Raw genomic sequence first — 21,782 nt, forward strand, 5'->3', positions numbered from 1 at the left:
CTCTCTGCGATGTTCTAAAGCGTCCTGTTTTTGTGGCCGTGCGTGATGGCGGGATCTGTGGCACGTGCATCTTAAATAAGCAGATAATTTATGTTCGCATGTGTCACACTCCATTTTTAGGAGTTAAAAACACAATGGCAAAAACTGAAATTGAGAAATGAAAAGCCGGTAATGTGGACACAGCCTAACACTTGGACATCGCGCAGCGAGCAGAGTCTTACTGAATATGGGCGGGGGCTGACGTCTGACCCCACCCACACAACTCCCCGTATTCCACAGCAAGGGGAGAATTGCCGAAGATGGGATGGGATACTCATCTGACCCCACCCACATTAGTCCCCGCCCTATCTGGCCAGCTGTCACAGGTCCAGCCTCTCTGCTTTGAATCCCAGACTCGATTTTTCTCAGAGTTTCTGTTTTCAGGCTCCCTGCAGGAGTGTGTGGGGTTTTCTTCTACGTGTTCCCTCATCTCCAAAGCCGCATCATTCTAAATGGGAGTGTTGGTATGTTAGGTAGAATGACCAGTAGGGATTGGGCAGTTTTTTTGACCCTTGAACCCTTGCAGTTTTTTTTTTCCAGCTTAACTGGAGTTTTTAATTTTTTTTTTTGTCCTCCCGACCATCAGACCTCCTCACTGAGCTCATCTTTAGCGACTTAAAAAACGAATCTGCTTACCTTCCTACTAATATCTCTATCGGCACGGTGGCACAGTGGGTAGCGCTGCTGCCTCGCAGTAAAGAGACCCGTCTGGGTTTGCTTCCCGGGTCCTCCCTGTTTGGAGTTTGCATGTTCTCCCCGTGTCTGCGTGGGTTTCCTCCGTCAGTCCAAAGACGTGCAGGTTAGGGGCATTGGTGACCCTAAATTGTCCTAATGTGTGCTTGGTGTGTGTGTCTGTGTGTGTGTGTGCCCTGCGGTGGGCAGGCACCCTGCCCGGGTTTGTTTCCTGCCTTGCGCCCTGTGTTGGCAGGGATTGGCTCCAGCAGACCCTGTGATTAGGATATAGCGTGTTGGATGATGGATGGATGGATTGATAGGTAAGCGTGTATTGATTTATTTTTTGCCCTGTTACTTATGTGTCATTGTTCTTATCTAGTTTGAATTTCTTTGTCTTTGTTCATTGAGCAACAACCTGTGTAGAAGAATGTGCTGCAGAAGTAAATGGTGTTGGCAGGAAGTTCTCATTCAGGTCATCACTCGAGGGTTCAGTCGATTGTGATGTTCACAGCATTCAGATGCGATGAACGTGTGAGTGGGAGGTCCTTGCTGATGTGCAGGCCGACCTCTGATTTTCACGAGTGGTGGAGTTGGTGGTCCTTGTGGATCTGGTGATGGAGAGAAGACTGCGAAGTGTTGAATGTGAGGCATCAGTCAGTCCTCTGATCGGCTTGTGGAAAGGGAACAAGTCAACTGACCCTCAGAGCCCTGAATGGACAGGAGCTGAGGAGGAGATGGAGGTGGATGGACTATAATAGTTTGTAGTAATTTCTCTGGGAGTCACGTACTTCATCGCCTCTGCTCATTTGATTTCTTTCCTTATTTTTTAAATGTTCCACTACTGATTTTACATTCGGTTTGCACTGAAGTGCTGCTTTCGCTCTACACTGTGGTGGTCCGTGCCTCCCCCTCCCTCATTGGTGCTTGGCTATGAACTACAAGATGCCCAGGGTGTAATCATGCTGGGGGATACAGGATATCATAGGGAGGAGTTTGCCAACTGACCCCACCCACATCTGACCCCGCCCACGCCTGAGTCCTGCAGTGATCGGCAGTTGTCGCAGGTCCACCCTCTCTGGTCTTTATCAGAGTTTGCTCTTCAGACTCCCTCAGAAAGCGGCCCCCCAAATATGTTTTAATGTACGTCTAAGGGGGGGGGCGCCACACCTTGGACCTCGGGTCAGTTGTCAATGAATCGAGCTGCTCAAATCTCCAAGGGGTGAACTCGCCTGTGGTCCACAAAACGTTTCCCATTTTATAAACTGCTTATGGGTTGCCCACCTAATTGTTCTCAGATCAAACACAAACATCTCTGAGTATTCTGAGCTTTTCAGTAGTCATGGAGTGTTAGGGTCAAGTACGATGAGGTCCACCACAATCAGAGGAAGGTGAGCTGACTGACTGACGGCCCCAAAGGTCACAGTGGGGGTCATTGAAGTGACAGCTTTACAGTCCACCACAGCAAAGTGTGACAAAGTCCTGCTTGGCTGTTTCTGAGGGTCACTGTGGTCCAGTTTAGAGAAGAAGGAAAGGAACTTAAAGTGACTCCTGGTGTGGACCCCACAGTGTAATCCTAACAGGCTGCCTGAAGATGGACATGCGGACAGTTGAGTTCCAGACCCCCTGCTCGACTGACCACCACTGATTTTTCTTTTCTTTTTTTCGCTCCTGTCCGCTTTCTTCGCGAAGTCTTTATTGAAACGAGCAGATTTAATTGGCACATCAGTGGATGAGACCCGGGCGGGCAGGCAGGCGGGCGCTCGCGTGCAGCCCACACGTTGTAACGTTACTGGAGTGGGCGGCTGCCGGAGGGGATTATCGGCTTTTTCTGTAATCCTTCTTCCTGCTGCGTGGTGAGACAGTTCAAGATTTGTGTGTGTGTGTGTGTGTGCGTGACGGGCCGACGGCTTCATCCACGCATCGGGGGGACATGAAGTGATCAGAGCCCGCGCTCCTTACGCTTGTGTGACTAATCAGGAGGCAGAAGATTCCTGATGGTGTGCGATTATGAGCTCATCTTGAAGAAGCGCCGATCTGCTCCCGAGGAAATCTGCCTGCCATTCAGTCACTCGGGCACGCTCGGTGAACCGGGGTGGGGGGCAGCACGAGGCACACCGACCCCCCCGACGATGGACTTGACGGCACCCTTGCGGCTTTTCTCCTGCACACTTGCCCGGCCTGGACTGATGGCGCCCTGTCCTGGAGAGAATGGTCACCGCTGAAAGCGACTCGGCCGCCTTCCCTCCGCTGCAAACGTCTGCACAAACCGGCAGCCTCCTTCTGCCTTCGGAGCGCTTCGGTCGTAGCCAAGTTCGCCATGAGTCAAGTGCGCTCGTTGACCGGCACGGGGACCAACGGACCGAGCAGCTGGGACGCGCTCTGCCTGGACATGGAGGCGCTCTCGATAGACAGCGCCTTCGCCTCCCTCGCCGAGGACGAGCGGCTCTCGGAGTCCACGCACGAGACCCCCAAAGGAGCGCCGGTCACGGTCAGTACGCCCTTTCATATGGGGTGGGGGGGAGAGAGAGTGGTCGAGGCTCAGAAGAAAGTGAAAGTGAGGGGGTCTGGGCGCGGCTGGAGTTTAAACCGCTTACTCCGGAAATCCGTAAAGTGGCTTGGAGGTGCGACTCCAGGATGGCGCGGGGTCTCGGAGAAGGGGGGTGGGATTGCCCTCTTTTACATTGTTGATCCATTTATTGGGAAAGGCACTATAAAATGTAGACGAGTAAATGTATTGTTCATTTTCAGACATTGGCACCTCCACAGGTTTCTTATTGATTTTTTTTGTTAATGGCAGCATATAAAATACAGATCTTAATACACATCTACAGCACAGTATTAACTTCTTAGTCACTGCCACATCTTTCTTTCTTTCTTTCTTTCTTTCTCTATTTACTGTGAAAGATGCAGTAAGTTTTTTTTTTTTTAATTTGCTTTCACCATTCACTCTCTGTTACTTTTTAAAGGCGCTGCTTTGTTCTCCATGTGCTTGAATTGGATTACGTGAGTTTGCTATAGTTTGAGTTTTACTTGAATACTGAATATTATCAGATTTAGTGCTGAAGATGCCGTCTTTCTGTTTTCTTTCTTGTATTTTGTTGTTCCATTTATTGTGAAAGGCACTATATAGGTAGATCGTTCCTCCCCCACACTATGCGACTCTTCAATTCCACCCGGGGAAGTAAACGTTAACATTATTCAAAGTTATTGTCTGTTTTTACATGCATTTTTATTACTCTTTAATATTGTTTTTTGTATCAGTATACTGCTGCTGGACTATGTGAATTTCCGTTGGGTTTAATAAAGAAAGTATCTATCTATCTATCTATCTATCTATCATATAGTGCCTTTCACTCTATCTATCTATCTATCTATCTATCTATCTATCTATCTATCTATCTATCTATCTATCTATCTATCTATCTATCATATAGTGCCTTTCACTCTATCTATCTATCTATCTATCTATCTATCTATCTATCTATCTATCTATCTATCTATCTATCATATAGTGCCTTTCACTCTATCTATCTATCTATCTATCTATCTATCTATCTATCTATCTATCTATCTATCATATAGTGCCTTCAATCTATCTATCTATCTATCTATCTATCTATCTATCTATCTATCTATCTATCTATCATATAGTGCCTTTCACTCTATCTATCTATCTATCTATCTATCTATCTATCTATCTATCTATCTATCTATCTATCATATAGTGCCTTTCATCTATCTATCTATCTATCTATCTATCTATCTATCTATCTATCTATCTATCTATCATATAGCACCTTACAATCTATCTATATAAAATGTCGATGAATACATTTGTTTTCATTTTTAGACACTGACACATCCACCGTCTTCTGATTGATTTTTTCTTTGTTAATGGCACTGTATAATATACAGACTAACACATTTATTGACTTAGTCACTGTCGCATATACCGCCTTTCTTTCTTTCTTTCTTTCTTTCTTTCTTTCTTTCTTTCTTTCTTTCTTTCTTTCTTTCTTTCTTTCTTTCTTTCACTTTAGTCCACCCCTGACATTTAATTTTGTATTTTTTTTCTCAACCTCAGCTGCACAGACCAACAAGAGGCCGTCATGGCGGCTCTGTACTTCATGGCAGGTCTCACACTTTCTTCTTCACTCACTCTTTCTTTTCACTTCACTCCTCTCTGTCCGTTTTTCCAGCTCTTTGCCTTGTCAAGCGCCTGAAGATGGCGCCGCACACAGCGAACACGTGCTGGTCAGGTTGATTAGCGTGTGCCAGCTGTGCCCGTGTGAGTTTGTCAGCGGGTATATATGCGATGGCTCACCAGCATGACGTGTCTTTCAGCTTCAGCTGTGATTTGTGCGTTTTGGTGTCGAGTCGTCCACAGGATTTGTTTTCTGATTGTGACCTCCTGGTCCTTTGCTTCCTGTCGTTTTCTCTGTCCCTGATTGGTGACAGTGCTGTCACATGACTCCCGGAAGGGCACCATGTGATGTCACCAGTCCGGCGACACACGTCTTGCGGTTTTGGGTTTAGTTTAAGAAGCGATTCATGACGTCAGGAGCGGCGAGTGTTTGGGGGGCTGCTCTTTAACAGTTGTCTGCTCTTCTATTTCGACGGACTCACGTTTGCCAATCGAGACTCGTTTTTTGGATTTTTCTTATCAGTTTCTCACTGGCTTTCGTACTTTCATTGTGAACCTTGGTGTTTGCAGTGGACATTGCCATTCTATGTATGTGTCTCTAAATGAAAAAGCTGAAAGGTCCCAGTGACGCAGGTCTTCAGACCCTCCACGCCGCACTTTGTGGAAGCCCCTTTGGCAGGCATTGCAGCATCCTGGGGTCTGACGCGACGAGCTTCACATGTTTGGGGAGTTCCTGCCGTTCATCTCTGCAGATCCCTCATCAGACAACAGCGATTTGCAGGTCTCCCCAAGTCCAGACTCTGACTGGGCCACTCCAGGACAGTCACAGGGTCGTCCCTACGGGGTCCTGCTTGAAGGAGACCCCCTTTGGCCGAGTCTGAGGTCCGACTGCTCTGAGTGGGTTTGCTTGGTTCATCTTCAGTCAATTGAACTCTGACCACCGGTGGGCTCCAAACATCTCAACGGTAATCAGCTGCACCCGAGTCAAACTTCAGGTGTCACAGCAGGGGGTCCGACCGCCTGTGTCAGTGGGGGTTTTCTGTCTTTTTCTTTTTTAATTTACAAATATCCCTAAACTTACTTTGTCATTCCGGGTTATCGATTCTTTTTTGACGTGTGAATGAATGAATTTCAATGACATTACAAACTCTGAAGAAAGTGAAGGGTCTGAAGACCCCCTGGATCCGCTCTTCTTGGCCTGTTTTGTGTTCTGATGACTGGGTGGCCGCGTCTTTCTTCTCTCTGCTCTCTCTTTTATTTTTAATACGCACAATGCCACCTGGGCCTGGTAATTCAAAATGGCCAGGGGGAGCCACTCAGACCCCCGCTTTCTTCTATTGGCCAGTGCTTAATGCCACCTGTCAGCCCTGAGGAGTCCTGCTGGCCACATGCCGGACCTCCAGGGTCCCCTCCTTACCCCAGGACCCCACCAGTGCCATGACTCACCCCGGGGTCAGCCTCTGTCCATAGCACCATGTGCTCCCTCAGCATCACATGCCGGCCCAGAGCCCCCAATTCATTCACCCAGTGGGTGTGGTGGTGCCAGTCCTTCAGTGGAGCCATCCATCCTTTTAAAGATCCTCTTCTTGGCTTGGCCAGTTATGAATGAAAAAGGGAAATGCGGCGGCCCCTTAGGTCATCTGATGAATATTTTAGTGGAGCAAATGTCCCCTTCAGTCTGGGCACTCTGCCATAAAGCCCAGACTGGCGGAGTATCGCAGTGATGGTTGTCCTTCTGGAAGCTTCTCCCATCCCCTCCACAGAGTGACCAGTCCATTGGAAGGAGACGCCAGCCTGTTGTTGCTCAACTCTCGCAGTTTGCTTTGTCATCACTTGTGGGGCACACGTCGTGGTTCACATCTCGATGGACGTGCCCACCCACACGACGCAGTCTTCGGCGCTACTGAACACGTAAGGAGGGCTTTGTAGACCGACTTGAATGACATCAGGAGCTGCTGTTTGGGACAAGCTGACGTGATGCCAGTCTGACCGGGATGAGGGCCCCTCAGAGTCTGACGCTCCACGACACTTTGAAAGAATTCCAGCAGGAGTGCCAGACGTGACATTCACATGCAGTGCCCTGGATATTCAGCTGACTCGGAGAGGCGGTGTGTGTAACTGCAGCTCATGCCGGGGTCTTCAGTCCCCCTTCACTTTCTGGACACTTTATTGTGTTGTACATTCAATTTTAAGAGATACGTTGCCCGTTTTTTCCCAAAATCCACACTCACAATCCCATAATGACAAAGTGAGAACATGCAAATGTATTCAAAATCCAAAAGTGAAATCTCTCCTTCATAGAAGTAACGAGACCCTTAATTCAGTACTTTGTAGAAGTTCCTCTGTCGGCCATTACCTTCTAGTGAAGACTCCACAAGCTTTGCCCCCTGCCTTTGTGCAGTTTGTCCCCTTCTTTCCTGGCAGATCCTCCCAAGCTCCATTAGATTGGATGGGATGTGTCTGTAAATCTGTAAATGGTCAGGTCTCTCCACATTTGGGCCACTAAAGGGGTCCGTCACTTGTCCTGAAGCCCCTCCACTTCTCCAGTCTCTGTCACATCATGAGTTTTTGATTAAGACCAAAAAGTTACATTTGTAGCCCCAGTGGCTTGTCAATCATGTGACAATCATGTGACGAGACCCCGTGCTGTATGTGCTGTACACGTATACACTGACACTGTAGACGAGACGTGACTCTTTGGAAGGAAGTCTCATGAGATACGAGATTCTTTCAAGTCACGTCCTACTTACAACTCATTTTCAAACAAGATCACAGACACCTGGACAGACAGCAGTCCATTAAAGGCCTTACTGATGAACACACACACACACTTACGAAGATCCAGTTTAGAATCACCCATTCATCAAAATATGGCAGCGAGAAACAATGAAGTCAAACGAATTAACGTGAAAATTGTCGATCAGCTACACGGTCAATTGGTTAGACGCGTATCAACAGACTGCACTGAAACAGTCGATGGTGATGGTGAGGAAGATGAAAACATCAACTTACAACATCACAGAGAATATCTACAACCGTTAACACCGACTGAAGGACGTATCGTAATGTTATCCCGTAATTTACGTCTGAGTGATGGACTACGAAATGGAACAAGATTAGTTGTATTGACAATTGTGACACGTCAAATCTGAACAGGTGACAAGAAAGGTAATGTAGGACATCTTCAGAGGATAACATGAGACACCACAGGACATCTCGATATGCCATTCATATGAAAACGTTTACAGTTTCCTGTTAGAACAGCTTTTGGTATGACAATTAACAAATCACAGAGACAAACATTCGAGAAAGTCGTTTAATTTATTAGAGGGAAAGAAACGAAATTCACTCACGGCCAGTTATACGTTGTGCTGTCTCGATGAAATTCCAAACACAGAATCAAAATTCAATGCGATATTGATAAAAAGGTCATTCCAAATATTGTTTTAACTGAAGTTTTAAAGTAAAAGTGAAAATAACGCATATGTAAAAATACCTTTGAAAATAACAATCTCATTAAATTGTACATCCGGTTAACCAAACCTGGGGGTGGGCAAGCGAAGTGAGCAGGGGGTGGAGCCCCATAGTATGTGTGTGTGTGTATATATATATAATGTAGATAGGTGTGTGTGTGTGTATATACAGTGGTGTGAAAAACTATTTGCCCCCTTCCTGATTTCTTATTCTTTTGCATGTTTGTCACACAAAATGTTTCTGATCATCAAACACATTTAACCATTAGTCAAATATAACACAAGTAAACACAAAATGCAGTTTTTAAATGATGGTTTTTATTATTTAGGAAGAAAAAAAATCCAAACCTACATGGCCCTGTGTGAAAAAGTAATTGCCCCTTGTTAAAAACTAACCTAACTGTGGTGTATCACACCTGAGTTCAATTTCCTGATTACTGCCACACCTGTTTCAATCAAGAAATCACTTAAATAGGAGCTGCCTGACACAGAGAAGTAGACCAAAAGCACCTCAAAAGCTAGACATCATGCCAAGATCCAAAGAAATTCAGGAACAAATGAGAACAGAAGTATTGAGATCTATCAGTCTGGTAAAGGTTATAAAGCCATTTCTAAAGCTTTGGGACTCCAGCGAACCACAGTGAGAGCCATTATCCACAAATGGCAAAAACATGGAACAGTGGTGAACCTTCCCAGGAGTGGCCGGCCGACCAAAATTACCCCAAGAGCGCAGAGACGACTCATCCGAGAGGTCACCAAAGACCCCAGGACAACGTCTAAAGAACTGCAGGCCTCACTTGCCTCAATTAAGGTCAGTGTTCACGACTCCACCATAAGAAAGAGACTGGGCAAAAACGGCCTGCATGGCAGATTTCCAAGACGCAAACCACTGTTAAGCAAAAAGAACATTAGGCTCATCTCAATTTTGCTAAGAAACATCTCAATGATTGCCAAGACTTTTGGGAAAATACCTTGTGGACTGATGAGACAAAGTTGAACTTTTGGAAGGCAAATGTCCGTTACATCTGGCGTAAAAGGAACACAGCATTTCAGAAAGAGAACATCATACCAACAGTAAAATATGGTGGTGGTAGTGTGATGGTCTGGGGTTGTTTTGCTGCTTCAGGACCTGGAAGGCTTGCTGTGATAGATGGAACCATGAATTCTACTGTCTACCAAAAAATCCTGAAGGAGAATGTCCGGCCATCTGTTCGTCAACTCAAGCTGAAGCGATCTTGGGTGCTGCAACAGGACAATGACCCAAAACACACCAGCAAATCCACCTCTGAATGGCTGAAGAAAAACAAAATGAAGACTTTGGAGTGGCCTAGTCAAAGTCCTGACCTGAATCCAATTGAGATGCTATGGCATGACCTTAAAAAGGCGGTTCATGCTAGAAAACCCTCAAATAAAGCTGAATTACAACAATTCTGCAAAGATGAGTGGGCCAAAATTCCTCCAGAGCGCTGTAAAGACTCATTGCAAGTTATCATGCGCTTGATTGCAGTTATTGCTGCTAAGGGTGGCCAAACCAGTTATTAGGTTCAGGGGCAATTACTTTTTCACACAGGGCCATGTAGGTTTGGATTTTTTCCCCTAAATAATAAAACCATCATTTAAAACTGCATTTTGTGTTTACTTGTGTTATATTTGACTAATGGTTAAATGTGTTTGATGATCAGAAACATTTTGTGTGACAAACATGCAAAACAATGAGAAATCAGGAAGGGGGCAAATAGTTTTTCACACCACTGTATATATATATATAGTATATACTAGCAGAATACCCGCGCTTGGCACCGGAGAAGTAGTGTGTTAAAGAAGGTATGAAAAAGAAAAGGAAACATTTTGAAAATAACGTATATATACACATACATATCTTCATATCTATATACATATCTACATATACACACATATATATATATATATATATATATATATATATATATATATATATATATACATACCTATCTACATTATAGATACATACACATACATACAAACACGCACACAGGTATATATTTGTGTAAATATATGTACTGTATGTGTGTGTATAGCTTTGGTCACTGAGTGCAAGGGAAAAATAATAAAATATAGTCTATAAGTTATTAAACAGTAAAACATTAACGTTTTAAGAAGTACAGGTACATTGAGCACTACTCGAGTGTTTTCGGGTAAACTACATTTTAAAGACGGAGAAACACAACAGGTAAGTAACTAACAGCAGCTAAAATGTATATGGATCATCTCTCGTAGTTGATCCCTTTTGAAAGGCGCTACACGACGGCTGTGGTATAGAAATTACATTTTCTATGTGAACGTTCAAATTTCTGCCTCTGGTAATGTGCCTTACCGGCATTTAAAGAAAATTAGTTTTGTGTCCTCTGCAGTGTTAAGAGAAAGGCTTTGGTTTGGGATAAAAGAAAAAAGGTGTAAAGAAAGGAAAGTTGCCTTTTTCTTTTATATAGTATAGAGAGATGTGTTCGCTGACGTTATGATCGCCTTTTAGGGACATTCGCGGTGGGTCTTGTGTAGAGTGGTGAGACGTCCTCGCCATTAATCGGCTGTGATGGCACTGTGAGTCCTCCACTCGTGTGCGTGTCTTCAAAATCCGAGGTGAGGACCTCATAATCGTATACGTGCAAAAGAAAGTGCGAATCGCCTTAATATTATTTTGCTGTGGTGTAGAAAAGGGGTCCCGTGTTTGCACTTGTCTGGGCTATAGCGCAGGGGGAGGATGAAAAAAATGAAAAGTGCTCACTTTGACTTAACAAAGGCCAGCACAGCTATGTGTGCGCGCGCTGGCTGCTCGACTTTTGCTGGGCAGGAGACCCCAGTTTTTGCAGACACGTTCATGATATCAAAAGTCTCAGCGATCTTTGGAGGTCATTCATATATTATATATATAGCAAAATACCCGCGCCTCGCAGCGGAGAAGTAGTGTGTTAAAGAAATAATGAAAAAGAAAAGGAAAGATTTTAAAAATAACGTAACACGATTGTCAATGTGACCTTTTGTAAGTAGTGCCTGGAGGATTCAGTGTGGAGAAACTCCAGAGACAGCGTGTGGATTAACTTGTGGATTTTTCTGTGAGTATTTGGTAGCAGCGTCACAAAGTCACTTCTGTAAGTCTGCGTTAGCTGCGGAGTGAAATGAGGTGAATGGGAGGGGAGATGATGACGTGACTCCCCACCCGCCTTAACTGTCAATCCCCCACAAACACAGTCTCTCGGAATTTGCATAAGCACAGCCCTTCACCTACAATTTTAACTTAGTTACAAAGTGATCAAAACTCGTTTATATCCTCGTCCTCTCATTAAACTTGTATCCCGCATTACCGTGGGCATGTGAAACGCCAACGGTAGCCTGTCTATGAAGTTAATTTAAACTTTAGGTTTACACCGTGCTTTGTTTCAGTAGCAGCACTTATGAATATGGTTGTATATGTCACTCGCTCGCTTCTTATTGTTTCGCTGCCTTCTCAATTATATAATGCATGTTTTCTTCAGCACTTTTTGGAGGTCTTCCTGGTTTTCTACGTACTGCGTTGACAGTCAGTTCACGTGATTACGTGAGAGACGTGATGATGTCACACGAAACTCCGCCCCCCCACAGCCATCCAGCTCAACTGCATTACAGTAAATGGAGAAAAATACCTTCCAGTTATGACCATTAGGCGTAGAATTTCGAAATGAAACCTGCCCAACTTTTGTAAGTAAGCTGTAAGGAATGAGCTGCCAAATTTCAGCCTTCTACCTACACGGGAAGTTGGAGAATTAGTGACGAGTCAGTCAGTCAGTCAGTGAGTGAGTGAGGGCTTTGCCTTTTATTAGTATACAGTATATATATATATATAGAGAGAGAGAGACAGAGAGAGAGACATTACTTCTATTACTGTTTTGTTCCTTTCTCATTTACTCGCTGTGTTCTTGTTACGTTTAAGAATAGTTATGTATCTTTAACTGCCTTTCTGTTCCTTGTAATTTGGGACGTAACCCCTGAAAGGCGGGGCCAACTCTTGCATTTCAGCTAAGGACCGCCCCCAGGCCATAAAAGGAAGGCTGGAAAGTGAAGTCCCTGGCAGTTCACTGAATGCACGTTGGTGGAGCGTTGGGTCTTCTCTTGAGTATTGCTTTGCTACTTTGGATTTACCGGTTTTATCGACTCCTTTAGCCTCTACTTTTGGATTTCACTTTATGATTTTATCTTGAGACTTGTTTGCTTTTGGACTGCCTTGCTGGTGACTCTTTTTGCCTCTTGTTTTGCTCTTTTTATTTTCTTATTTTTCTTAAGAAATCTCCTTTTATAGAGATGTGGCCCATCTCTATACCTGCCAGGGGTTTATGGTAATCGTCTCTCTTCTGAGGTGATTTAGATTATATTTTGGGACTTTTGGGATATACAGTATATATGTATGTTTGAGGTTTTGAAGCCAAAGCCCTTATGGCTCATTGTAGGCTGAAGCCTGCCATCAAACTGTGTGGTCAGGCTGCCTGGGGTGAGCCTTATCTGGGCACGTTGGTTTGCAAGCCTCACGTCTTTTTTTTTTGCAAATCTTGTGTGCGTGAATCATAACAACTTGAAGGTGTAACACCATTATTTTTTATTATTAATTGTATGTTTGCACTTCTGGGTTAAGCTTTTCCCAGTCGCAGACATGCAGCACACACCAGTGAAGAGGTACAAGAAGTCCTGGATGATTGCTTCCATAAAGGTGGCCACAGTAATTGGGGGAAAAAAGAAGAGAAAAAGGAAGGTGATGAACACGAGGAGCGCATCACTCACAAGACATTATGCTGCACCTCAATTGTCACCCACCCACCCACCGCTGAGAAGGACCGTCCTAAATTGGATGAAGGCAGCCTTTGTGTGCTTCTCCACTTCACCAGCAGTCTGGTGATTCTGCTTCTCTTATGTTGCCGCCCAGCTTTGCTCCCTGGTTTGTGTTATTTTTCTTTTTCATGTAATTCTTACTGTATGTTTTATTTAAGTTTGAATACATTCCGCCCAAAGAGGTGGAGCCTGCATGACATCATTGCTGAAGGACGGCCCTGTGCCCCCAGGTTCGAGGCCGGAGAGAGAGAGTGAGCTCCTCACAAGTGCTCTCTAAGTCTCGTGCTGACATTTTCTGGTTTGTTGCGGATTCTCGTTTCGTTTTTCGACTTTTGAAAAGTTTTTTTTCAGTTTTTAGCTCTTTTTGTAGGCTTTTCGTTTCTTCATTTTTAAAGATTCTGCAATGGCTTTGTCCTTCCATGTGAGAGGTTTGACAGTGTAGTCTCCACCGCAGGGCAGTTTTGTGTTTCTGAAACGTTTTTAAATATATTTTTGAACTTTAAAAAATGAAGCCCAATATTGGGCCTACACAGGCTGAGGCCTGCCTGTTGGGTTTAGGGGTCAGGTTGCCTGGAGTGAGGCCTACCTCTAGACAGGGCCTGGTTTGCGGCTCTTTTTGCAGGCCTTTCACCTTCGTCACCTCTTTGTTCTGCTGCTGTCACCTCCATTCAGTGAAGAGCACGTGTAAAAGATGAGATGAGGACAGATGAAAGGTTGGGGTTGGAGAATTTGATGGAAAGATGGAGCGTAGTGAACCACGGCTAGCTAGTGTGTCTGAGAAGTTCAACAACTAAATGCACAATGTCCTTGTTAGTGTTTTAGTGATTATATGCAGCTGGTGAGGAATTTGATCAACTGAGGCGAGTAAGCCTTCGATATCCAATCAGATAAAAGCGCTGTAAGCATCGTGTGATGTAGAAGAGCAGTTTCTAACCTGTTTGGGTTGTGGATGGGCAGAAGACTGAGAAAATCTTCATGGACTGAGGAGTTTCATTCGAATGTCCACGTTTACTATTGAAGAGCAGGGGGGTCTCTGTTGCAGTTTCAAGTGCCAAGATTTACTGGCATTACAGAGGAGACGTGGGCCCTCCTTTGTGTCTCGAATGTCCAGATTTACGAATACTGATGTCAGAGAGAGCGGCGCATTTGAGCGTCAAGACAAAAAACATAACCCGGAAATTCACAGATTCTCGCAGATTGGCAAAAAAAATATAAGGATTTGACCGTTTAGCGATGTTTTATCATCCAGTAGGTGGGACGCACCACAATACATTCAGGTCCTGACATCTGTACTGTGGTAACTGCCGGTGGCCAACCACCAGGACACAGATGGGCTCAGACGCGGCTCCTTAAAGCTTTGAGCAAAGGAGGACCTCTCACTGCCTCACTCGGCAATACACTCCGTCTAGAAGGTGCTGGAAGTGTCTGCTCGGAGACCTTCGGGGTACACAGCGCCCTGATTTACATCTCCCTTATTTAACCCATTCAAAATCAGGTGACCCTCACTCATCTGGTGACACAATTCATGAAGGACTCCATACAAGGAGTGGCATTTGGACTGAAAGGAGGGTCAGTCATGTGACTGGCAACGGGCGCCATTCCTACAACAACAGACCACCAATGAAAGGGTGCACATTGAAAAATGAACGGTTTGCTTAAAATGGAAAATAATGTGCTAGAATTTGATCATCCAAAACACAGAGCCACTGCACTGCCTTTATACGTTTAGGCATTCAGTTTTCACTTAATGATAATGATGAGACGTCACTAATGCCATTGAGTAACCCAGCAGGACACAGTGGCCTGTGACAACCTGGGAGGAGGCTGAGTGGACAAACTTGAGGACAGGCGGATTATTAGAAACACCTGCTGTATGAGGGCATGACGTCCACCTCGGTGGGCACCTGGATATCGCTGAAATAAACTGCAGACGAGACCAGAGCTGAGCACACGTCTTCAGAACTGATGGTTCAAAATCAGGAGTGATGAACTCTGAGCCGCCTCAGCAAAGCGTGGCATCTGAAGAGTTAAACTGAATTCATGAAGGCCAACGTGAAAAAAACTGCTGCCAGGCGGTGGCAGCGGGCGAGATTTTCTCTTTTCAATACTTTGTGGCCTCTCTCCTATTTCTAAGCCTTTTATATTCAACCATTTGGGTGTAAAAATGCTGCCGGTGATCATGTGGCACTTTCAAGATGAGGCGCAAATGGCCAGAGGAGCAGAAGACTGGAATGTCAGCCATGAGGGCCAACGAGAGAAATGAAAGAGCCTTTGAGATACGGAGCTGAGCCTCCTTTGTCAAGCAAAATTACAAAAAATATGTGCACTACATACATATACAGTGTATACTGTATAGAGGAATACATATACATCATAGAAATATAACATGAGAATAATGAGACTGTGAATTAAAATATGCCAGTGACAGTCTGGAAAATACAAATGTGAAAATGAAAAATAAACACCGATCTATCAATTAGGAGATATCAGGAACTTCTGTGTTATGTGAGAAAGTGTGTCAGAACAAAACTGGGAACATCTGGGTTTGACGGTGCTGAGTATGTATTATATACTGCCTTTCATTTCTATCTATCTATCTATCAATTATATAGTGCCTTTCACTTAACTATCTATCTATTATATAGCACATTTCACTTAACTATCTATCTATCTATCTATCTATCTATCTATCTATTATATAGCGCCTTTCACTTTATTTATCTATCTATCTATTATATAGCGCATTTCACTCATCTATCTATCTATGTATTAGATAGTGCCTTTCACATCTATCTATCTATCTATCTATCTATCTATGTATTAGATAGCGCCTTTCACTCTATTTATCAATCTATCTATTATATAGCGCCTTTCACTCTATCTATCTATCTGTTATATGTCTGTCTTTTGGAATCCGACGGCAGACCCTTCTACAGTTTATGAGGAGCCCCCCCAAATCGCCCGCCCCCTTTTCCATTCCGCTCTCCCCGTTCCTCGCCGTTACGTAACGCGGTCTCATTGCGATGGTTGCACTTGCGGTGGCTCATAATGCTGGCGACTTTTTCAGGATGGCATCAGTCCCAGAAACGGGAACACAAGTGCAGCTCTTTTCATTTCTTTTCTTTGTCTTTTTCGATCAGGTTACTCGAGCGATGATTCAGTCTGACAGATGCCATCCACCTAAAAGGTTTGCAGTTGCGTTCCTGCCTACGAGGTCACGGTGCCGCCATCGCCGTCGCAGTCCTGCGCTTTGTCTTCCCGTCTCTTTGATTGCTCCGCAGCGCTAACGTTGTGTCTGCCGTGGCTCACAGGATTTGAGCTTCTGTTAATAATAAAGACTTTTAGAGCCGCGCAGCATTTTAATGTTATTGACATTCACTTGCCTGGTTCAGCAGTGAAGCGAGACACCGGGTGGAGGACCCCGAGGGCTGGGAGCTGAAGAGTCAAAGTCAGCAGGCGCGGCTCAATCCACCCCGTGATTTATTCCACTGCCGTTCAATTCAATCACGTTTCACTACATGTCGTGCCTTTCGCAGTAAACCTCACGTGAAACTGGGTGTCCGTCTAGATACGTCAGTTGACTCCCTGAATTTTTCGTTGCTAGAAAGGCTGCGAGAGGAAATCCGGAGTCCTGCTTTACAGTTCAGCTTCTTAGCCACTTGGCGGTCACAGTTCTTACTTATTGAGAAGCAAAAGTTGACAAAGATTTCTTAAAAGTGCATTCGCCTTGCATGCGCGAAATCGACTGCGGGAACCAGTGAAGGGCGCTATATAAAGATACATTGGACATGATCCCCTAGTGAGCTTAATTAATTCCCATTGTGCAGCTCCAAAGAGAAAACGACACGGAAACTTGAGAACCTAAGAACCCAATAAACACACTAAGACCTAACAAGGCTCCTGAAATCCTTCGCAGGAATGACTGAACCTGTCGGATATCCCAGCAGCACTGCACCAATCACGCCACTTGTCAGTAAAAGAAATATGACGCCATTGAAAATACTTTGGAGAGCCTGAGGACGAAAATAATCTCTGGACAAACATGAACTTTTTAGTCAGAACTCCAAGCACTAGGCCTGGTAAAGTCTGGGCACTGCTCACCACCTGCCTAATACCCTCCTTATGGCGAAGCCTGCTGTGTGCACAGGGAGACTGGCTAGAAGTGGAGGAAGGAGAAACGCAGAGAGGTCCTCGAAGAAAACCTGCAACCTCAGACTGGGGCGATGGTGTAATGACCCGAGCTGACACACACACACACATATACATACATACATACATACATACATATTTATTTATTTATTTATTTATTTAGGTCGCACAAATGACAATTTTCCCATATCAAAGTTGAGAGGGCGGGCTCTAGCGAGTCCTGTGTTCTGATTGGTGAATCATCGGCATAGTAGACATAAACCTTCAGCAGGCGCTTTGGACGCAGACTCCTGATGATGAATTTGGAGTTTCTTGAATTAAAGTTGCCCCTTCATGCGGTCATCCTAGGCCACTTTTGATTGCACTCGGGTCTGATGTGCACAGTCACAACTTCAGCCTCAGGATTCCCAAGTCAGGCAAAGCGCAAAGGATACGACCACCCGGCAGGGACAGTTCAAGTCTGATGAGTGAAAGTGACAGGTTTCATATTAGGGACTATTTTGTTAGTAAAAAAGTAAATGAAAAAATTAAATAAATACATAAAGGAGTAACTTCATAAATTAGACATCAATTCTACATGTACATATAGAGGGGTGGGCACAAGTGAGTTTACAGTTGTAAATATGCAAAACACAGATTATTCTTGTATTATTATTTATTTATTTGTATTAGTTGTCTTATATGTGTTCTTCTTCTTAAAGCTATTGAGTTAATTAAGCTATTGTAATAATCGTAACCTGAAAGTCTTTTTCCATATCATCAACTGTAAACCTCCTTTTGCTCACCCTTGTGTGTATATATATGTTATATTTTGTGACACAAATTATTCAAACTCATATTTCATGTTGTTGTTATTATTTATTGGTTGTCATATTTCATTAAACAGTACTTTTCTTTATTTGAGAATTTATATACTTAGTAGCTATTTAACAATTTAAAAACTAAGTCATCAGCGTAGACATCAGCGTATTCAGCATTGACGTGTGCAGTGCACCATTTATTGAAATGTATTCAGTGCTGTATGCAGTATATGATTCACTGCATTGTTCATTCCAACCGATGGCACATCACTGCTTTTATGAATCCCATACCAAATGGCATAGCAACCAGCCAGGCATAGAGCCACCCAGGTACAATGAGTCTCTGTGGCTTTTTTTTTTTTAAGACAGGGAAAAAAACTTTCATAAATTAATCATATCAATGAAATTATGCTAAATTAATAGCATCACATAAACAGTAGATGGCAGCAATAGATCGCTAATGTATGAAGCTGCCTGGAAGAAATGGCAATTTGTATATTTAGAATATTGACACTGGCAGCTGGAACTTAGTTGACTTTCCACATTAAAATAGATGAAAATAACACAATTTAGGCTCTAATGAGATATTATTAATAATAATAATAATAACATGAAGTCACATATTACACACATACAAAACATTCACTCGTTGCTCCTAAACAGTAGCCATCCTGTCTAGCATCAACAGACACAACGGGTCTTCAGTATAATAACATTAACCTTAAACATACATCGCGGCACGAGTGCCACCTCAGAACATGGAATCCCCCAATAACCTGAAGTGAAATCAGTTTCTTTACATTTACGCTCACTTCACAAGAAACAAAATCTCAAGTGCGGAGTTTGCTGCTCTCTGAATTGTGAGGGGCGTCCTCATCGTCTGGTGGGCGGGGCAGTCAGGGGGCCGCGACTTCCGGGAGAGGCAGAGTGAGGCTGCGCGCCTTTTTTTGATGAAGCTGGAAGCCCGCCTTTTTAAGGCCTGTCATCGAAAGTGAGTCCATTGATCCACTGATGTCTTAATTCCTAGCGAGCTCACCCCGTTATCTACAGAATTGTTATCCTACAGCGGGGTTATAATCCATTATTAGTGATCCGAGTGTTAAAGATGAGCCTGCAAATCCAGACCCCTGTCGAAATGCCGGTCTCGACACAATTAGTTGTTAAATCTGTTCTGTATTTTCCTGAGCCAATAAATCTGTAGCAATGGTCATGAGGAGGATTGTTTCCCTTGTTTTTCTGCGCCGTTGTTTTCTTTTGTCGTCTGATCGTCTGACTGAATCTCAGAGGAGGATCGAGTCTTAAGATGTCGGCGGCGGTGGCGGAATTTATGGTTGGGAAAGGGACCAATTGGAATACGCGTTACCAGTAAGGGGAGGAGTCTATACCCTCAAACGGGAGTGATAAATCCAGTGATGGCAGGAAAAGAAAAGAAAAACAGTTTTTCGAAAAGGAGACACAGCAGGATGGATAATGAAGAAGAAGAACAAAAAGACGACAACAAACTAAGGCGGCTAAAGTGCAGTCTTTCAAGATTTGGGGATCTCTTCGCCACCCAGATAAAGTTAGCTAGACGTTTGACATTCGGGCTGTGAGTCTTCATATCTCGGTAAGATCGTCTGCGCAATTTCTATCGGTAAGGAGAATTCGTTTAAATTCTTCACTATCTACATTTATGCATCACACTGCCCAGATCTCTCCGTTATTCCCGTTAAAAGCTTTTCCAATAGTTTTGCTTATCTGTGGACATACCGGACTTTGACGGTGTACTGTATAGAGTGGGGTCTTTTCGTGGTATGTGTTAAGTCTTGGGAGAGGTCGTCGACTGATGGGTATGTTTTACCCAAGTTGTACGTTACGTTATGTTGTACGTTATATCATTTTTAATTTTTGCAACTCAAATACACACCGTCAATGTCTTTTGTAACTAAACTACGTGGTGTTGTCTGTACGGCTTTAGTTCAGTAGAGGAGTAGAGTTGGTCGCCAGAAAAGTTCGTACCAACGCGCTCTTTCGAAACAGCTTCTTATTTAGCGGCTTGTGCACCCTGCGAAGGAGAGAAAAACGTGGTCAGCGGAAAACTGAGACCACCACTCTTCAGCTGTGAAATACGACCTGCGGATCTCTTTTACACTTACACCGCTGGTGTGCGGTCTGATCTTGAGTTTGTGCTTAATGACTTGGGAGCGGCACGGTGGCGCAGTGGTAAACCTGCTGCGAGACGGAGGTTCAAGTCAAGTTGAGTGTTCACGCTTTCTCCGTCTGCACTTGAGTTTCTTCTAACAATCCAGCGATAGGCTGGCGGCCTTTACAAGCGTCCTTTAAAAGCTTACATGCTCCCTTTACTTGCCACCCAATCCTGCTCTGAATAAGTGGGTTTAGAAGATGGCCGATTAATGATTCGCTTACCTGAGGGGCCCGTGACTCTGTAGTTAGGATATAGCGGGTTGGATGATGGATGAATGGATGGATGGATTACCTGAGGGGGTCGACTTGCAATTCTGTGTGCCCGAAACTATGAGTGCCTGAGTTTTGATGCCGTTGTTCTCCACTGAAATTGTATTTGTGTGAATGGACGAAGATACATTGAAGATAGATAGATAGATAGAGTGAAAGGCGCTATATAACAGACATTTATATATATATAATATATATATATATATATATATATATAGAGAGAGAGAGAAATATAAATAATTCTAACAAACTAGGCGTCCCGTCATCCTTAACGTTAGGAATCGAAGACGTCGTTACGGTCTGCTGGCTGGCGACGGACAAGTGAGGACAAGACCGCGGCGCATTCTATGTAATACACCATATGACCAGAAGATGGAGCCAAATATTCATTACATTTTAAAAATGAATCGTATGAGTTGTTTCCCGGGCGGCACGGTGGCGCAGCGGTGGCGCTGCTGCCTCGCAGTTAGGAGACCCGGGTGGAGTTTGCACGTTATCTGTCAAGAGCAAGCCGAACGTATTACATGTGCGTTTGTGGCTAAATTGTCCCTACTGTGTCTGCCCTGCCCGGGGTGTTTTCCTGCCTTGCGCCCTGTGTTGGCTGGGAGTGGCTCCCTGTAGTTAGGATATAGCAGGTTGGATGGATGGAGTGGATGTGTTGACTTTGACATAAATGGCATTGCTGTTGTTTACCTGTAGAATGACCCGTTTTAGAATAACTTATCTATCTGGACACCTGGAAGCTGGATTTAAAACTATCCTATGTCGACCCATCCATCTGTCTTCCCATCTCACTTATCCTGAGCAAACTCGCGGGGCAGCTGGAGCCTCTCCTAGAAAGTCTAGGGTGCAAGGCAGGGGCAAACCCAGGGCAGGGCACCAGTCCAGACACTCAGACACACACTTTGGGGCCAGTCTGTCTAACCTGCATGTCTTTGGACTGCGGGAGGAAGCCAACAGAGACACAGGGAGGACATTCAAACTTCATGCTTGTTGTGAGGCATTGGCTGCACCACTGAGCCACCCTGTGTCCTAAATAAAAACCTCTGAGGGTCCTCGGAAGGCTTTCTTTCAGCTGAAGAACATTTCACAAAGCAGGTCTTCTCTCACTGATCATGCCGCTCAAGTCCGTATTCATGTTTTTGTCACCTCTTGGTTTCTCTTTGGTGTGTCTGGCACCTTACTGAACAGATGACAAGTTGTTGAGAATTCTGC

General features: G+C 44.3%; 1 protein-coding gene across 3 annotated transcripts in view; it reads left to right on the plus strand.

The window, feature by feature from the left end:
• Positions 1 to 2,499: 2,499 nt before the first annotated feature.
• Positions 2,500 to 21,782, plus strand: part of rps6ka2 (ribosomal protein S6 kinase, polypeptide 2) — a 122,681-nt gene continuing 103,398 nt past the window's right edge. For 2 of the 3 annotated variants that reach the window (XM_039738289.1, XM_039738290.1), the window contains exon 1: positions 2,501 to 3,202. In XM_039738289.1, the coding sequence (XP_039594223.1) occupies positions 3,032 to 3,202 (171 nt within the window). In that variant the 5' untranslated portion in view covers positions 2,501 to 3,031. Of the gene's footprint in view, positions 3,203 to 21,782 lie in introns of all 3 variants that reach the window. The other variant, XM_039738291.1, reaches the window with a different exon arrangement.

Source organism: Polypterus senegalus, chromosome 16 (genome assembly GCF_016835505.1).
Source record: "Polypterus senegalus isolate Bchr_013 chromosome 16, ASM1683550v1, whole genome shotgun sequence".
Classification (NCBI taxonomy): Eukaryota; Metazoa; Chordata; class Cladistia; order Polypteriformes; family Polypteridae; genus Polypterus; species Polypterus senegalus.